This window comes from Catharus ustulatus, chromosome 29 (genome assembly GCF_009819885.2).
Source record: "Catharus ustulatus isolate bCatUst1 chromosome 29, bCatUst1.pri.v2, whole genome shotgun sequence".
Lineage (NCBI taxonomy): Eukaryota > Metazoa > Chordata > Aves > Passeriformes > Turdidae > Catharus > Catharus ustulatus.
Genome location: NC_046249.1, coordinates 2,184,108 through 2,200,815, shown reverse-complemented (window position 1 = coordinate 2,200,815; position 16,708 = coordinate 2,184,108). Strand labels below are relative to the sequence as shown.

At 46.4% G+C, this 16,708-nt stretch overlaps 1 protein-coding gene across 1 annotated transcript in view; it reads left to right on the top strand.

Moving 5' to 3' along the window:
• Positions 1-14,633, top strand: part of SUGP1 (SURP and G-patch domain containing 1) — a 28,361-nt gene extending 13,728 nt beyond the window's left edge. The window contains 7 exon segments of the mRNA XM_033082133.1: positions 1,020-1,567; positions 2,038-2,144; positions 3,842-4,019; positions 6,831-6,937; positions 8,777-8,922; positions 11,851-11,980; positions 14,515-14,633. Of these exon segments, the coding sequence (XP_032938024.1) occupies positions 1,020-1,567; positions 2,038-2,144; positions 3,842-4,019; positions 6,831-6,937; positions 8,777-8,922; positions 11,851-11,980; positions 14,515-14,541 (1,243 nt within the window). The 3' untranslated portion in view covers positions 14,542-14,633.
• The last annotated feature ends 2,075 nt before the right edge of the window (positions 14,634-16,708 follow it).

Sequence of the window (16,708 nt, the reverse complement as noted above, 5' to 3'; positions counted from 1 at the left end):
GGAGAGCTGGGAATGTTCTGGGAATTGCAGGAAGGAATTCCATGGCTGGATCCCAGCTCTGAGTGGAGCTGGGATTTGCAGGAAGGAAAATTCCTGGGAAAACTGTGCTGGATCCCAGCCCTTGAGAGCTGGAAATGCTCTGGGCATTCCAGGCAGGAATTCCAGGCTAAGGATCCCAGCTCTGAGTGGAGCTGGAGAGAATTTTCTGGGAATTGCAGGAAGGAAAATTCCAGAGCTGGATCCCAGTCCTGAACAGCTGGGAATGTCCTGGCAATTGCAGAAAGGAATTCCACAGCTGGATCCCAGTGAGTGGAGCTGGAAAGAATTTTCTGGGAAATGCAGGAAGAGAAATTCCTTAGAAAACTGCTGGATCCCAGCCCTGGAGAGCTGGGAATGCTTTGGGCATTCCAGGCTGGAATTCCAGGCTGAGGATCCCAGCTCTGAGTGGAGCTGGAGAGCTGGGAATGCTTTGGGAATTGCAGGATGGGATATTCCCAAGAAAATTGCTGGATTCCAGCCTTGGAGAGCTGGGAATATTCTGGGAATTGCTGGAAGGAAAATTCCAAGGAAAACTGTGCTCTGAGTGGAGCTGGAGAGCCAGGAATGCTCTGGGAACGTTCTGGGCATTCCAGGCTGGAATTCCAGGCTGAGGATCCCAGCTCTGAGTGGAGCTGGGAATCGCAGAAAGGAAAATTCCCAAGAAAACTCTGCTGGATTCCAGCCCTTGAGAGCTGGAAATGCTTTGGGAATTGCAGGAAGGAAAATTCCTGGGAAAACTGTGGTGGATTCCAGCCCTGGAGAGCTGGGAATGCTCTGGGAATTGCAGAAAGGAATTCCAGGCTGAGGATCCCGGCTCTGAGTGGAGCTGGAGAACCGGGAACGCTCCGGGAATCCCCCGGGGAATCCTCTGGGAATCCTCCCGGAACGCTCCGGGAATCCCCCGGGGAATTCTCGGGAACGTTCCCGGGACTCTCCGCCCGTTCCCGCCCGGATCCCGGCTGAGTTCCCGCTGTCCGCAGGTTCCTGTACGAGCCGCAGAGCCCCGGGCACCGCTATTACCGCCACAAGCTCGAGGAGCTCCGCCGCGCCCGCGCCGCCGCCCCCTCTCCCGGGAACCCCAATTCTCCCGCCAGCTCCTTTCCCGCCAACCCCAATTTTCCCGCCAACTCTTTTCCCGCGAACCCCAATTTTCCCGGCAATTCTTTTCCCGGCGAGCCCGGCCTCAAACGCAAGAGCAGCCCCGAGCCCTCCCCGTCCCCGCTGTGCTTCCCTCCCCTCCCCGTGCCCTCCCCTCTCCCCGTTCCCCTCCCGCCCCCTCCGGCTCTCCCGGTTCCCTCTCCCGCTCTTCCCGCTGCTCTTCCCATCCCCTCGGCCTCTCCCGCTCCTTCCACCTCCCCCTTGGATCAACCAAACCCTGCTGCCATCCCAAATCCTGCTGCCACCCCAAACCCCGGCCCGGGCAGCAGCAAAAAGAAGAGGAAGAGTCGCTGGGGGCCGGAGGAGGAGAAGGTGGAGCTGCCCCTGCCACAGCTGGTGCAGCAGCTGGATTCTCCCTCTCCACTCTCAGGTCGGTGGGATCGGGTTTGGCTGGGAGTTTGGGTGGGTTTGGGATTTCTGGGTTGGGTTTGGATCCATTTTTCCAAAGGAATCTCTGCTGTCAATCCCGTTTTTTTATTTTTCCCCCCAGTGATTTTGTTTTCACTCCACAAGAATTACAAACAGAATTCCCTTTTTTTTTTTCCCAGTGATTTTATTTTCACTCCACAAGAATTGCAAACAGAATTCCCTTTATTTTTTCTATTTTCCCTTCACTCCACAAAAATTACAAACAGAATTCCCTTTTTTTTTTTTCCCAGTAATGTTATTTTCCCCTCACTCCACAAGAATTGCAAACAGAATTCCCATTTTTTTTTCCAGTGATTTTATTTTCACTCCACAAGAATTACAAACAGAATTCCCTTTTTTTTTCCCCAGTGATTTTATTTTCCCTTCACTCCACAAGAATTACAAACATAATTCCCTTTTTTTTCCCTGCAGTTCAGGACCTGAAGGGGCTGGGATACGAGAAGGGGAAACCTGTGGGGCTGGTGGGAGTCACTGAGCTCTCTGAGGCCCAGAAGAAGCAGCTGAAGGAGCAGCAGGAGGTGATTCCCAAAAAAAAAAAATATATATATATATAAATCTTCCCCCAAATTTTCTCATGTGGGAATGACAAAGATTTTCCATCGTGGAATCCCTAAAAATGGCCCTAAAGTCCCAAAAAGTCAGAAAATCCCAAATCCCAAAGGACTTTTCCAGCCCTAGAATCCCAAAGTCCTGAAATCCTAAATCCTTAAGTCCTGAAATCTTATATCCCAAAGTCTTAAAATCCTATATCCCAAAGGAGTTTTCCAACCCTAAAATCCCAAAGGAACTTTCCAACCCTAAAATCCCAAAGTCATAAAATCCCAAATCTCAAAGGACTTTTCCAGCCCTGAAATCCTAAATCCCAAAGTCTTAAAATTCTAAATCCCAAAGGACTTTTCTTACCCTAAAATCCCAAAGTCCTGAAATCCTAAATCCCAAAGTCTTAAAATTCTAAATCCCAAAGGACTTTTCTTACCCTAAAATCTCAAAGTCCTGAAATCCCAAATCCAAAAGGACTTTTCCAGCCCTAAAATCCCAAATCCCAAAGGAACTTTCCAGCCCTAGAATCCTAAATCCCAAAGTCGTAAAATCCCAAATCTCAAAGGACTTTTCCAGCCCTAAAATCCTGAATCCTTAAGTCCTGAAATCCTAAATCCCAAAGTCTTAAAATCCTAAATCCCAAAGGACTTTTCCAGCCCTAAAATCCCAAATACCAAAGGAGCATTCCAGTCCTAAAATCCCAAAGTCTTAAAATCCCAAATCCCAAAGGACTTTTCCAGACCTAAAATCCCAAATCCCAAAGTACTGAAATCCCAAATCTCAAAGGACTTTTCCAGCCCTAAAATCCCAAATCCCAGAGGAGCTTTCCAGACCTAAAATCCCAAAGTCCTGAAATCCCAAAGGAGCTTTTTCACTGTTTCCCCTGGGATTTTCTGGGACCAATCTTGTTTTTCCCAGGCTGAATCCTGAGTTTCCCAGAACAAATCTTATTTTTCCTGGCCCTGGCCCCATTTCTCCCTGTTCTGCCCCTCATTTCCCCCACTCTAACCCCAATTTCCCCTATTGTAACCTAAATTTCCCCCACTCTAACCCCATTTCCTCCACTCTAACACTCATTTTCCCCATTCTCACCCCATTTTTCCCCACTCTAACCCCTATTTCCCCCATTCTAACCCAAATTTCCTCCACTCTAACCCCATTTTTCCCCATTCTCACCCCATTTCCCCCACTCTGACCCCATTTTTACCCACTCTAACCCCAAATTTCTGTATTCTCACCCCATTTCCCCCAGATGCAGCAGATGTACGACATGATCATGAAACACAAGAGGGCCATGCAGGAGATAACCCCCAAATTTCCCCATTTTTCCCCCATTTCCCCCACTCTAACCCAAATTTCCCCCACTCTAACACCCAATTTCCCCATTCTCACCCCATTTTTCCCCACTCTAACCCCTATTTCCCCTAATCTAACCCAAATTTCCTCCACTCTAACCCCATTTTTCCCCACTCTAACCCCATTTTCCCGCCTCTCTGACCCCATTTTCCCCCACTCTAACCCTATTTTCCCCCCAATTTTTCCATTTTCCCCCAGATGCAGCAGATGTACGACATGATCATGAAGCACAAGAGGGCCATGCAGGAGATAACCCCCAATTTCCCCCATTTTAACCCAAATTCCCCCATTTTAACCCAAATTTCCCCATTTCCCCCAGATGCAGCAGATGTATGACATGATCATGAAGCACAAGAGGGCCATGCAGGAGATGCAGCTGCTGTGGGAGCGGGCGCTGCAGCAGCACCAGCACGGCTACGACAGCGACGAGGAGGTGGACAGCGAGCTGGGCACGTGGGAGCACCGCCTCAGGAGGATGGAGATGGACAAAACACGGGGTGAGAGGGACTGGGAATTCCAGAGAGGGGAAATTCCATCCCAGAGAGGGAATTCCATCCCTGGGAGCACCGCCTCAGGAGGATGGAGATGGACAAAACACGGGGTGGGTTCCATTCCAGGGGGGAAATTCCATCCTAGAGCATTCCAGAGGGGAAATTCCATCCCTGTCCTATGGGATTGGGGTGTCCCAGAGAGTTGGGGTCAATCTCAGAGAGGGAATTCCATCCCTGGGAGCACGGCCTGAGGAGGATGGAGATGGACAAAACACGGGGTGGGTTCCATTCCTGTGGGGAAATTCCATCCCAGAGAGGGAATTCCATCCTTATCCTATGGGATTGGGGCATTCCAGAGAGGGAATTCCATCCTAGAGAGGGAATTCCATCCCTGGGAGCACGGCCTCTGCAGGATGGAGATGGACAAAACCAGGGGTGAGGGGATTGGGAATTCCAGAGAGGGGAAATTCCATCCCAGAGAGGGAATTCCATCCCTGTCCTGTGGGATTGGGGCATCCCAGGGGGAAAATTCCATCCTAGAGAGGGAATTCCATCCCAGAGAGTGAATTCCATCCCAGAGAGGGAGTTCCATCCCTATTCTATGGGATTGGGGCATTCCAGAAGGGGAATTCCATCCTAGAGCATCCCAGAGAGGGAATTCCATCCCAGAGAGGAAATTCCATCCCTGTCCTATGGGATTGGGGCATCCCAGAGAGGAAATTCCATCCCAGAGAGGGAATTCCATCCCTATTCTATGAGATTGGGGCATTCCAGAGGGGGAATTTCCATCCTAGAGCATCCCAGAGAGGGAGTTCTATCCCTATCCTATGGGATTGGGGCATTCCAGAGAGGGAAATTCCATCTCAGAGAGAGAATTCCATCACAGGGAGGGAATTCCATCCCCATCCTATGGGATTGGGGCGTTCCAGAGGGGGAAATTCCATCCCTGGGAACATCATGGGGATGGACAAAACTTGGGATGAGTGGGGATTGGAGCATTCCAGAGAGGGAATTCCATCCTAGAGGAGGATTTCCATTCCTATTCTATGGGATTGGGGCATTCCAGAGGGGGAATTCCATCCTAGAGGAGGATTTCCATCCCCATTCTATGGGATTGGGGCATTCCAGAGGGGGAATTTCCATCCTAGAGTGGGAATTTCCATCAAGGATTCTCCATGAATGTTCTCTCCATGGTTTTTTCTTCCCACTGGGAATTTCCAAGCTCCCCAAATCCCAAAGGATTCTCCATGAGTTCTGTGTTCTCCATGGTTTTTTGGTCCTACTGGGAATTTCCATGTTCCCCAAGTCCCAAAGGATTCTCCCTGACCAGACTCTGTTGCTGTTTTTAATTCCCACTGGGAATTTCCAAGCTCCCCAAATCCCAAAGGATTTTCCATGAGTGTTCTCTCCATGGTTTTTTGGTCCCACTGGGAATTCCTGGGAATTTCCATGTTCCCCAAATCCCAAAGGATTCTCCATGAGTGTTCTCTCCATGGATTTTTGGTCCCACTGGGAATTTCCATGTTCCCCAAATCCCAAAGGATTCTCCATGACCCAGGTTCTGTTGCTGTTTTTAATTCCTACTGGGAATTTCCAAGCTCCCCAAATCCCTGGGCAGATTCCCAAATCCCAAAGGATTCTCCATGAGTGTTCTCTCCATGGTTTTTTCTTCCCACTAGGAATTTCCAAACTCCCCAAATCCCAAAGGATTCTCTGTGGATCTTCTCTCCATGGATTTTTGGTCCCACTGGGAATTCCTGGGAATTTCCAAACTCCCCAAATCCCAAAAGATTTTTCATGAGTGTTCTCTCCATGGTTTTTTCTTCCCACTGGGAATTTCTGGGAATTTCCAAGCTCCCCAAATCCCAAAAGATTCTCCATGAGTGTTCTCTCTGTGGTTTTCTGGCCCTACTGGGAATTTCCAAGCTCCCCAAATCCCAAAAGATCTTTCATGAACGTTCTCTCCATGGATTTTTGGTCCCACTGGGAATTCCTGGGAATTTCCAAGCTCTCCAAATCCCAAAGGATTCTCCATGAGTGTTCTCTCCATGGTTTTTTCTTCCCACTGGGAATTCCTGGGAATTTCCAAGCTCCCCAAATCCCAGAAGATTTTCCATGAGTGTTCTCTCTGTGTTTTTCTGGCCCAACTGGGAATTTCCATGATCCCACAGGATTCTCCCTGACCAGGCTCTGTTGCTGTATTTAATTCCCACTGGGAATTTCCAGGCTCCCCAAATCCCAAAGGATTCTTTCTCCCTGAGTGTTCTCTCCATGGATTTTTGGTCCCCCTGGGAATTTCCAGGCTCCCCAAATCCCAAAGGATTCCCCATGAATGTTCCCTCCATGTTTTTCTGGTCCCACTGGGAATTTCCAAGCTCCCCAAATCCCAAAAGATTTTCCATGAGTGTTCTCTCCATGGTTTTTTGGTCCCACTGGGAATTTCTGGGAATTTCCAAGCTCCCCAAATCCCAAAGGATTCTCCCTGACCAGGCTCTGTTGCTGTTTTTAATTCCCACTGGGAATTTCCATGATCCCAAATCCCAAAAGATTTTTCATGAATGTTCCCTGCATGGTTTTTTGGTCCCACTGGGAATTTCCAGGCTCCCCAAATCCCAGGAGATTTTCCATGAGTGTTCTCTCTGTGATTTTTTGGTCCCACTGGGAATTCCTGGGAATTTCCAGGCTCCCCAAATCCCAAAGCATTTTCCATGACTGTTCTCTCCATGGTTTTTTGGTCCCACTGGGAATTCCTGGGAATTTCCAGGCTCCCCAAATCCCAAAGGATCTCCCTGAGCAGGCTCTGTTGTGTTGTTGCAGAGTGGGCCGAGCAGCTGACCCAGATGGGCCGGGGCAAACATTTCATCGGGGATTTCCTCCCTCCTGACGAGCTGGAAAAATTCATGGAGACCTTCAAGGCCCTCAAGGTGAGAAATTCTGGGATTCTGGGAATGCTCCACCCTCATTCTGCAATTCCTGCAGGGAAAACAGGGAGCAGATCCCCACTGTTTGCAGGGAAATAGGGAAATAGTTGGGAAAAATTCCTTCCCTGAATTTGGGATTTTTCTGGAATTCCACACAAACCTCCCTGCCCATGGGACTGGATGGGATTTAAGGTCCTATTCCACAATTTTGGATTTTTTCTGGAATTCCAGACAAACCTCCCACTCCCTGCCCATGGGACTGGATGGGATTTAAGCTTTTCCATTCTGGAATTTCTCAATTTGGGATTTTTTTTCTGGAATTCCAGACAAACCTCCCTGCCCTTGGGATTGGGTGGGGTTTAAGTTTTTCCACTCTGGAATTCCATTATTTTGGATTTTTTCTGGAATTCCAGACAAACTTCCCACTCCCTGCCTGTGGGACTGGATGTGCTTTAAGATCCTGTTCCATTATTTGGGATTTTTCTGGAATTCCACACAAACCTCTCACACCCTGCCCTTGGGATTGGGTGGAATTTAAGTTTTTCCACTCTGGAATTCCACAATTTGGGATTTTTTTCTGGAATTTCATATTAACTACCCACCCTCTACCCATGAGACTGGGTGGGATTTAAGCTTTTCCACTCTGGAATTCCACAATTTTGGATTTTTTTTTTATTTCCACACAAACCTGCCACTCCCTGCCTGTGGGACTGGATGGACTTTAAGCTTTTCCATTCTGGAATTTCACAATTTGGGATTTTTTTCTGGAATTCCAGACAAACCTCCCTGCCCTTGGGATTGGGTGGGATTTAAGGTCCTATTCCATGATTTTAGATTTTTTTCTGGAATTCCACACAAACCTCTCACACCCAGCCCTTGGGACTGGATGGGATTTAAGGTCCTATTCCACAATTTTCAATTTTTTCTGGAATTCCAGACAAGCTTCCCACTCCCTGCTCTTGGGACTGGGTGGGATTTAAGGTGCTATTCCATTATTTGGGATTTTTCTGGAATTCCACACAAACCTCTCACACCCTGCCCTTGGGATTGGGTGGAATTTAAGTTTTTCCACTCTGGAATTCCATGATTTGGATTTTTTATGGAATTACACACAAACCTCTCACACCCTGCCCTTGGGATTGGGTGGGATTTAAGTTTTTCCACTCTGGAATTCCATTATTTGGGATTTTTTCTGGAATTCCAGGCAAACCTGCCACTCCTTGCCTGTGGGACTGGATGGGATTTGAGGTCCTTTTCCATTCTGAAATTCCACAATTTTGGATTTTTCTGGAATTCCACACAAACCTGCCTGCCCATGGGACTGGGTGGGATTTAAGGTCCTTTTCCACTCTGGAATTCCATGTTTTGGGGTTTTTCTGGAATTCCACACAAACCTCTCTGTCTGTGAGACTGGATGTACTTTAAGGTCCTTTTCCACAATTTTGGATTTTTCTGGAATTCCACACAAACCTCCCACTTGATTCCTCAGTGAATACCAAGCTGGAAAAACCCAGGAATTTTTCTCCAGCTGATTTTAGGGAAGTGCAAACCCCAAAACCAACTCCAGCACTTCCAACCCTTTCCCAAACCCTGCAATTCCTGGAAGCTGCCTCATCCCTTTTTTCCTGACACTCCCTGGAATTCAACCTCAAAATAAAAAAAAAATTTGAAAAAAAAAAAAATTGGAATTCCAGAACTATTGGAGCTTTATTCCATCCTGGAAAATCCTGACAGTTCTTTACCTAAAATTTTAATTTAAGGAGGGCTGGAGCTGCTTTTCCTTGTTTTCCTGTGTTCCATGGAGTGAAAAAATTTTAAAAATTCCCATTTTTCCTGCTGCAGGAGGGCAGGGAGCCGGATTATTCCGAGTACAAGGAGTTCAAGCTGACGGTGGAAAACATCGGATACCAAATGCTGATGAAAATGGGATGGAAGGAAGGAGAGGGATTGGGATCTGAAGGACAGGGGATTAAAAATCCTGTCAGCAAGTGAGTGTTGGGTGGATTATTCCTTTTTTTTTTTTCTGGGAATTGTTGTTGGAGTCACAGCCCAACTGGGATTAATCACCTGAGTGTGGGAAACTCAGCCAGGGAAAAAATTCCTGATTTTTTTTTTTTGTGGGGGGGATCCAGGAATGTTTCAGGGGCAAAATTCCTGTGGGAATTCCCAGGATTTGAGGAGGAGATCTGGGAATGTTTTAGGGGGAGAATTCCCAGATTTGGGAAGGAGATCCAGGAGCATTTTGAGGACAATTCCCTTGGGAATTCCCAGATTTGAGGAGAAGATCCAGGAATGTTTTGGGGGAGAATTCCCAGATTTGGGAAGGAGATCCAAGAATGTTTAGGGGACAATTCCCTTGGGAATTCCGTGATTTGAGGAGGAGATCTGGGAATGTTTCAGGGGCAAAATTCCCAGATTTGTGAAGGAGATCCAGGAATGTTTTGAGGGCAATTCCTGTGGGAATTCCCAGGATTTGAGGAGGAGATCCAGAAATGTTTTGGAGGGAGAATTCCCAGATTTGGGAAGGAGATCTGGGAATGTTTAGGGGACAGTTCCTGTGGGAATTCCCAGATTTGAGGAGGAGATCCAGGAATGTTTCAAGGGGAGAATTCCCAGATTTGGGCAGGAGATCCAGGAGCCTTTTGAGGACAATTCCTGTAGGAATTCTCAGATTTGGGAAGGAGATCTGGGAATGTTTCAGGGGGAGAATTCCCAGATTTGGGAAGGAAATCCAGGAGCATTTTGAGGACAATTCCCATGGAAATTCCCAGATATGGGAAGGAGATCCAGGAGCCTTTTGAGGACAATTCCTGTAGGAATTCTCAGATTTGGGAAGGAGATCTGGGAATGTTTAGGGAACAATTCCTGTGGGAATTCCCAGATTGGGGAAGGAGATCTGGGAATGTTTTGAGGACAATTCTCACAGGAATTCCCAGATTTGGGAAGGAGAGCTGGGAATGTTTAGGGGACAATTCCCAGATTTGGGAAGGAGAGCTGGGAATGTTCTGAGGACAATTCCCAGATTTGGGAAGGAGATCCAGGAATGTTTAGGGGACAATTCCCTTGGGAATTCCCAGATTTGAGAAGGAGATCTGGGAATGTTTTGGGGGGAAAATTCCCAGATTTGGGGAGGAGATCCAGGGATGTTTTGAGGGCAATTCCCATGGGAATTCCCAGATTTGGGAAGGAGATTCAGGAACCTTTTGAGGACAATTCCTGTGGGAATTCCCAGATTTGGGAAGGAGATTCAGGAATGTTTTGAGGACAATTCTCACAGGAATTCCCAGATTTAGGTAGGAGATCTGGGAATGTTTTGAGGACAATTCCTGTGGGAATTCTCAGATTTGGGAAGGAGATCCAGGAATGTTCTGAGGACAATTCCTGTGAGAATTCCCAGATTTGGGAAGGAGATCTGGAATGTTTAGGGGTTCAATTCCTGTGGGAATTCCCAGATTTGAGGAGGAGATCTGGGAATGTTTTGAGGACAATTCTCACAGGAATTCCCAGATTTGGGAAGGAGAGCTGGGAATGTTTCAGGGGGAGAATTCCCAGATTTGGGAAGGAGATCCAGGAATGTTTAGGGGACAATTGCTGTGGTAATTGCCAGATTTAGGAAGGAGAGCTGGGAATGTTTTGAGGACCATTCCTGTGGGAATTCCCAGGATTTGAGGAGGAGATCCAGCAATGTTTCAGGGGGAGAATTCCCAGATTTGGGAAGGAGATCCAGGAATGTTTTGAGGACAATTCCCATGGGAATTCCCAGGACTTGAGGAGGAGATCCAGGAATGTTTAAGGGACAATTCCTGTGGGAATTTCCAGATTTGAGAAGGAGATCTGGGAATGTTTCAGGGGGAGAATTCCCAGATTTGGGAGGGAGATCCAGGAGCATTTTGAGGACAATTCCTGTGGGAATTCCCAGATTTGAGAAGGAGATCTGGGAATGTTTTGGGTGGACAATTTCTGTGGGAATTCCCAGATTTGGGAGGGAGATCCAGGAATGTTTAGGGGACAATTTCTGTGGAAATTCCCAGATTTGGGAAGGAGATCCAGGAATGTTTTGAGAGCAATTCCCATGGGAATTCCCAGGATTTGAGGAGGAGATCCAGGAATGTTTTGAGGACAATTCTCACAGGAATTCCCAGGATTTGAGGAGGAGATCCAGGAATGTTTCAAGGGGAGAATTCCCAGATTTGGGCAAGAGATCCAGGATCCTTTTGAGGGCAATTCCTGTGGAAATTCCCAGGATTTGAGGAGGAGATCTGGGAATGTTTACAGGACAATTCCTGTTGGAATTCTCAGATTTGAGGAGGAGATCTGGGAATGTTTTGGGGGGACAATTTCTCTGGGAATTCCCAGATTTGGGAAGGAGATCTGGGAATGTTTTGAGGAGAATTCCTGTGGGAATTCCCAGATTTGAGGAGGAGATCTGGGAATGTTTCAGGGGGAGAATTCCCAGATTTGGGAAGGAAATCCAGGAGCATTTTGAGGACAATTCCTGTGGGAATTCCCAGATTTGGGAAAAAGATCCAGGAATGTTTAGGGGATCAATTCCTGTGGGAATTCCCAGATTTGAGGAGGAGATCTGGGAATGTTTCAGGGGGAGAATTCCCAGATTTGGGAAGGAGATCCAGGAATGTTTTGAGGACAGTTCCCATGGGAATCCCCAGGACTTGAGGAGGAGATCCAGGAATGTTTAGGGGATCAATTCCTGTGGGAATTCTCAGATTTGAGGAGAAGATCCAAGAATGTTTCAAGGGGAGAATTCCCAGATTTAGGAAGGAGATCTGGGAATGTTTAGGGGACAATTCCCATGGGAATTCTCAGATTTGGGAAGGAGATCCGGGAGCATTTTGAGCACCATTCCCATGGGAATTGCCAGGGCTGTCTGAGCCTCCCCATTCCCCATTTCCCTGCAGGGGCACCACGGCCATGGACGGGGCGGGATTTGGGATCGAGCGCCCGGCCGAGCTCACCAAGGAGGACGACGAGTACGAGGCCTTCCGCAAACGCATGATGCTGGCCTACAGATTCAGGCCCAACCCACTGGTATGGGATTGTGGGATTGGGGTCATGGGATTGGGGTCAGGATCTTGGGATTGGGGTCAGGGTAATGGGATTGGGGTCAGGGTAATGGGGTCAGTGAGTGCGAGGCGTTCCCCAAACACGTGATGCTGGCCTAGTGCTTCAGGCCTAATCCACTGGTATGGGATTGGGATAATGGGATTGGGGTCAGGGTACCGGGATTGGGGTCAGGGTAATGGGATTGGGGTCAGGGTAACGGGGTCAGTGAGTACGAGGCGTTCCGGAAACGCGTGATGCTGGCCTAGCGCTTCAGGCCTAATCCACTGGTGTGGGATTGGGATCATGGGATTGGGATTGGGGTCAGGGTAATGGGATTGGGGTCAGGGTAACGGGATTGGGGTCAGGATAACAGGAATGGCACAATGGGGTCAGTGAGTGCGAGGCATTCCGCACACACATGATGCTGACCTACTGCTTCAGGCCTAACTGGTATGGGATTGGGATTGGGGTCAGGACCATGGGAATGGGGTCAGGATCATGGGATTGGGATTGGGAATGGGATAATGGGTCAGGATAATGGGATTGGGGTCAGGGTAATGGGGTCAGTGAGTGCGAGGCATTCCGGAAACGCGTGATGCTGGCCTAGCGCTTCAGGCCTAATCCATTGGTATGGGTATGGGATTGGGATTGGGGTCAGGGTAATGGGGTCAGGGTAATGGGATTGGGGTCAGGGTAATGTGGTTGGGATTGGGAATGGGATAATGGGGTCAGGGTAACAGGAATGGGATCATGGGGTCAGTGAGTACGAGGCGTTCTGCAAACACGCGATGCTGGCCTAGCGCTTCAGACCCAACCCACTGGTATGGGATTGGGATTGGGGTCAGGACCATGGGATTGGGGTCAGGGTAATGGAATTGGGATTGGGATTTGGGGTCAGGATAACAGGAATGGCACAATGGGGTCAGTGAGTGCGAGGTGTTCCCCAAACACATGATGCTGACCTACTGCTTCAGGCCTAATCCACTGGTATGGGATTGGGATTGGGGTCAGGATCATGGGGTTGGGTTCAGGGTACCGGGATTGGGGTCAGGGTACCGGGATTGGGGTCAGGATAATGGGTCAGGGTATTGGGATTGAGGTTGGGGATCAGGGTAATGGGGTCAGGATCTTGGGATTGGGGTCAGGGTAATGGGGTCAGTGAGTACGAGGCGTTCTGATGCTGGCCTAGCGCTTCAGGCCTAATCCACTGGTATGGGATTGGGATTGGGATTGGGATTGGGATTGGGATTGGGATTGGGATAACAAGAATAGGATTGGGATAATGGGATTGGGATGACAAGAATGGGATGGGATAATGAGAATGGGATAATGGGGATGGGATGGGATGGGATGGGATGGGATGGGATAGGGCCAGGAGTGAGGGAATGGGGCTGGGATGGATCCCAGGGGATGGATCCAGGGAATGGGGCTGGGATGGATCCTGTGGAGCTGGGAATGGGATTGGGATGGAGCTGGGGATGAGGGACAGATCCCTGGGAATGGGGCAGGGATGGATCCAGGGAATGGATCCCAATGAATAGGGCAGGGATGGATCCCAAGGGATGGATCCCAAGGGATGGATCCCAATGAATAGGGAAGGGATGGATCCCAAGGAATGGATCCCAAGGAATAGGGCAGGGATGGATCCAGGGAATGGAGCAGGGATGGATCCCAAGGGATGGGGTAGGAATGGATCCTCTGGAATGGGGCAGGGATGGATCCCAAGGGATGGATCCAGGGAATGGATCCAGGGAATGGATCCCAAGGAATGGATCCCAAGGAATGGATCCCAAGGAATAGGGCAGGGATGGATCCAGGGAATGGAGCAGGGATGGATCCCAAGGAATGGGGTAGGAATGGATCCCAAGGGATGGATCCCAAAGGATGGATCCCAAGGAATGGGACAGGGATGGATCCAAGGAATTGATCCCAAGGAATTGATCCAGAGAATGGGGCAGGAATGGATCCCAAGGAGTGGGGCAGGGATGGATCCAGGGAATGGATCCCAAGGGATGGATCCCAAAGAATGGATCCAGGGAATGGGGCAGGAATGGATCCCCAGGAATGGATCCCCAGGAATGGATCCAAGGCTGGATCCCAAGGAATGGGAATGTCCCAAACCCAGGCAGGCTCAGGGCCACATCCCTGGAGTCTCACTGCAGTTGTTGGAAAATTCCTCTTGGATCCTCTCCCCACCCTGACTCATCCTCCCAGAATTCCCTGCATGCACAATTCTCCTTCCCTTTTTTATTTTTTTCATTCAATTCCTAATTTTATTCCCAATTTTCTCCCAAATAAAACCCCAGCCAAGGGAAATTTTTCCATCAATTCCCTGATTCCTTTGGAATTACAAACCAAACTTGGATTTTCCCTTCTCCCTTTCCACCAAAATTTTGGGATGAAATAAAATAAAAAAAAAAATTCCAGCAGCTTTCCCAGATAATCCTGATTTTTTTTTTAGGATGAAATCCCCAATCCTGATGATTTTTCATTTTTTTTTCTTTTTTTTCTCCCTACAGAACAACCCACGACGACCTTACTACTGAGGAAGGATTTTCCCACCAGAATTCCTGGGAATTCTGATCCCAAATTCCATTTTCCATCTCTTTTATTTCCTGATATTATCTGGTTTTTTTTTTTTTTTTTTGGAATCACAGCTCCTCCTTCCCCCCTGGAAAAACTTTTTTTAATTTTATTTTTGGGACACAAAGGGAGCAGCCCCAAAAATCCCCCCCCAAGGAAATTCCAATTCCAAGAAATTTGGGATTTTTTGGGGATTTTTTTGGGATTTTTTTTGGGAATTTTGCTGCTCCAGCAATGGGGAGGGTGGGGATTTTATTCCTTGATTTTTATCTTGGAATCTCAAAAATCCAAGAGATTTTTAAGGAATTTTGTGCCTCCTGTTTGCCAGATTGGGAATTCCAGGATTTGAGGGATTTTTGCCAACACCTCCTGTGCTTTGGGATGAAAAAAAAAAACAAAATTCCAAAGCCACACTTAAAAAAAATCCAACAAAAAAAAAAAAAAAATAAAATAAATCCCAGCACCACACTTTGGAAAAATCCAGTTGGATTTTGTTGTCCTAAAAGGAAAAAAAAAAACCCAAAAAAACTCTGGAAATACAAATTTTCTTCATGGAGTTCTGTAAATAAAATCAACTTTGTTTGTTCCTTACCTTTAATCTTTGGAATTTTTTGGGAAAAGGGAATTTTTTAGGGATTTTCCAAGGATTTTTAGGGGAAAAAAAAAGTGGAATTTATCTTTTCTTTTTTTTTTTTGATGCTTGATGTGATTTCTTTGTTAATTATTTTAATTAAAACTGCTCCAAAGTGGGGGAGGGGGGTGATTTATTCAGGAATTTTGGGAAATATTTTAGGAACAGGGAGGGATTTGGAAAATCACTTTTATACCAGGGGATTCTGGAATAAAAAATTCCTTTTTTTTTCCTGATTTTTTTTTCCTGATTTTTTTCCCTGTTTTTTTTTTTCCTGTTTTTATTTTCCCTCATTTTTTTCCTGATTTTTTTTCCCTAATTTTTTTCCCTCATTTTTTTTTCCCTGATGATTATTTTCCCCTGATTTTTTTTTCCCTGGATTTTTTTTTCCCTGGATTTTTTTTCCCTGGATTTTTTTTCCCTCATTTTTTTTCCCTGATTTTTTTCCTGTTTTATTTTTTTCCCCCTGATTTTCCTTTATTTCCCTTTTTTTTTTTTCTTTTTTTTTTTCCTTTTTCCCCCCTTTTTTTCCTTATTTCCTTCATTTCCTGCCCCTCCTCTCCCACTCCTCCCAACTACAGAATTCCTGGGAAAAAAAATGAAAATTTCCCAATGGAATCATCAAAAAAAATCCCTTTATTTTTCCCCTTCCTCATGATTTTTTTTTGTTTTTTTTTAGTTTTTTGAGGGTTTTTTGTTTGTTTGTTGATTTTTTTTTTGTTTGTTTCTGAGGATTGAATCCTTTTCCCAATCCCTGACTTTTTATTCTTTTTATTCCAATTTTTTTTTATTTTTCCCAGCTGGAACATTCCCTGTTCCCATTCCCGGGTGTGTCCCAGGCCAATCCCAGGGCAAAATCCAGAAAATCCAGCTGGGAAAATTCCTCAGGAATGGGGCAGGGCCAGAGGGTACCTGGGGAAAAAAAACATTCCCAGGGAAAATAAATATTCCTGGGGAAAAAAAACATTACTGGGGGAAAATAAATATTTCTGGGGAAAAAAAATATTCCAGGGGAAAAAAAAATATTTCAGGAAAAAATAAATATTTCAGGGGACAATAAAATATTTCAGGGGAAAAAAAAATATTTCAGGGAAAAAAAAAACATTCCTGGGGGAAAATAAATATTTCTGGGAAAAAAAAATATTCCAGGGGACAATAAAATATTCCGGGAAAAAAAAAATATTCAAGGGGAAAAAAAAAAAAATCCAGGGAAAAAAAAATTCCGGGGAAAATAAAATATTCCTGGGGAAAAAAAATATTCCAGGGGAAAAAAAAATATTCCAAGGGAAAAAAAAAATATTTCAGGAAAAAAAAATAAATATTCCAGGGGAAAAAAAAATATTTCCAGGGAAAATAAAACATTCCTGGGGAAAATAAACATTCCTGGGGAAAAAAAAACATTCCCAGAGAAAAAAAAATCCCTGGGGAAAAAAACAATCCTGGGGGAAAATAAATATTTCTGGGGAAAAAAAATATTTCCAGGGGGGAAAAAAATATTC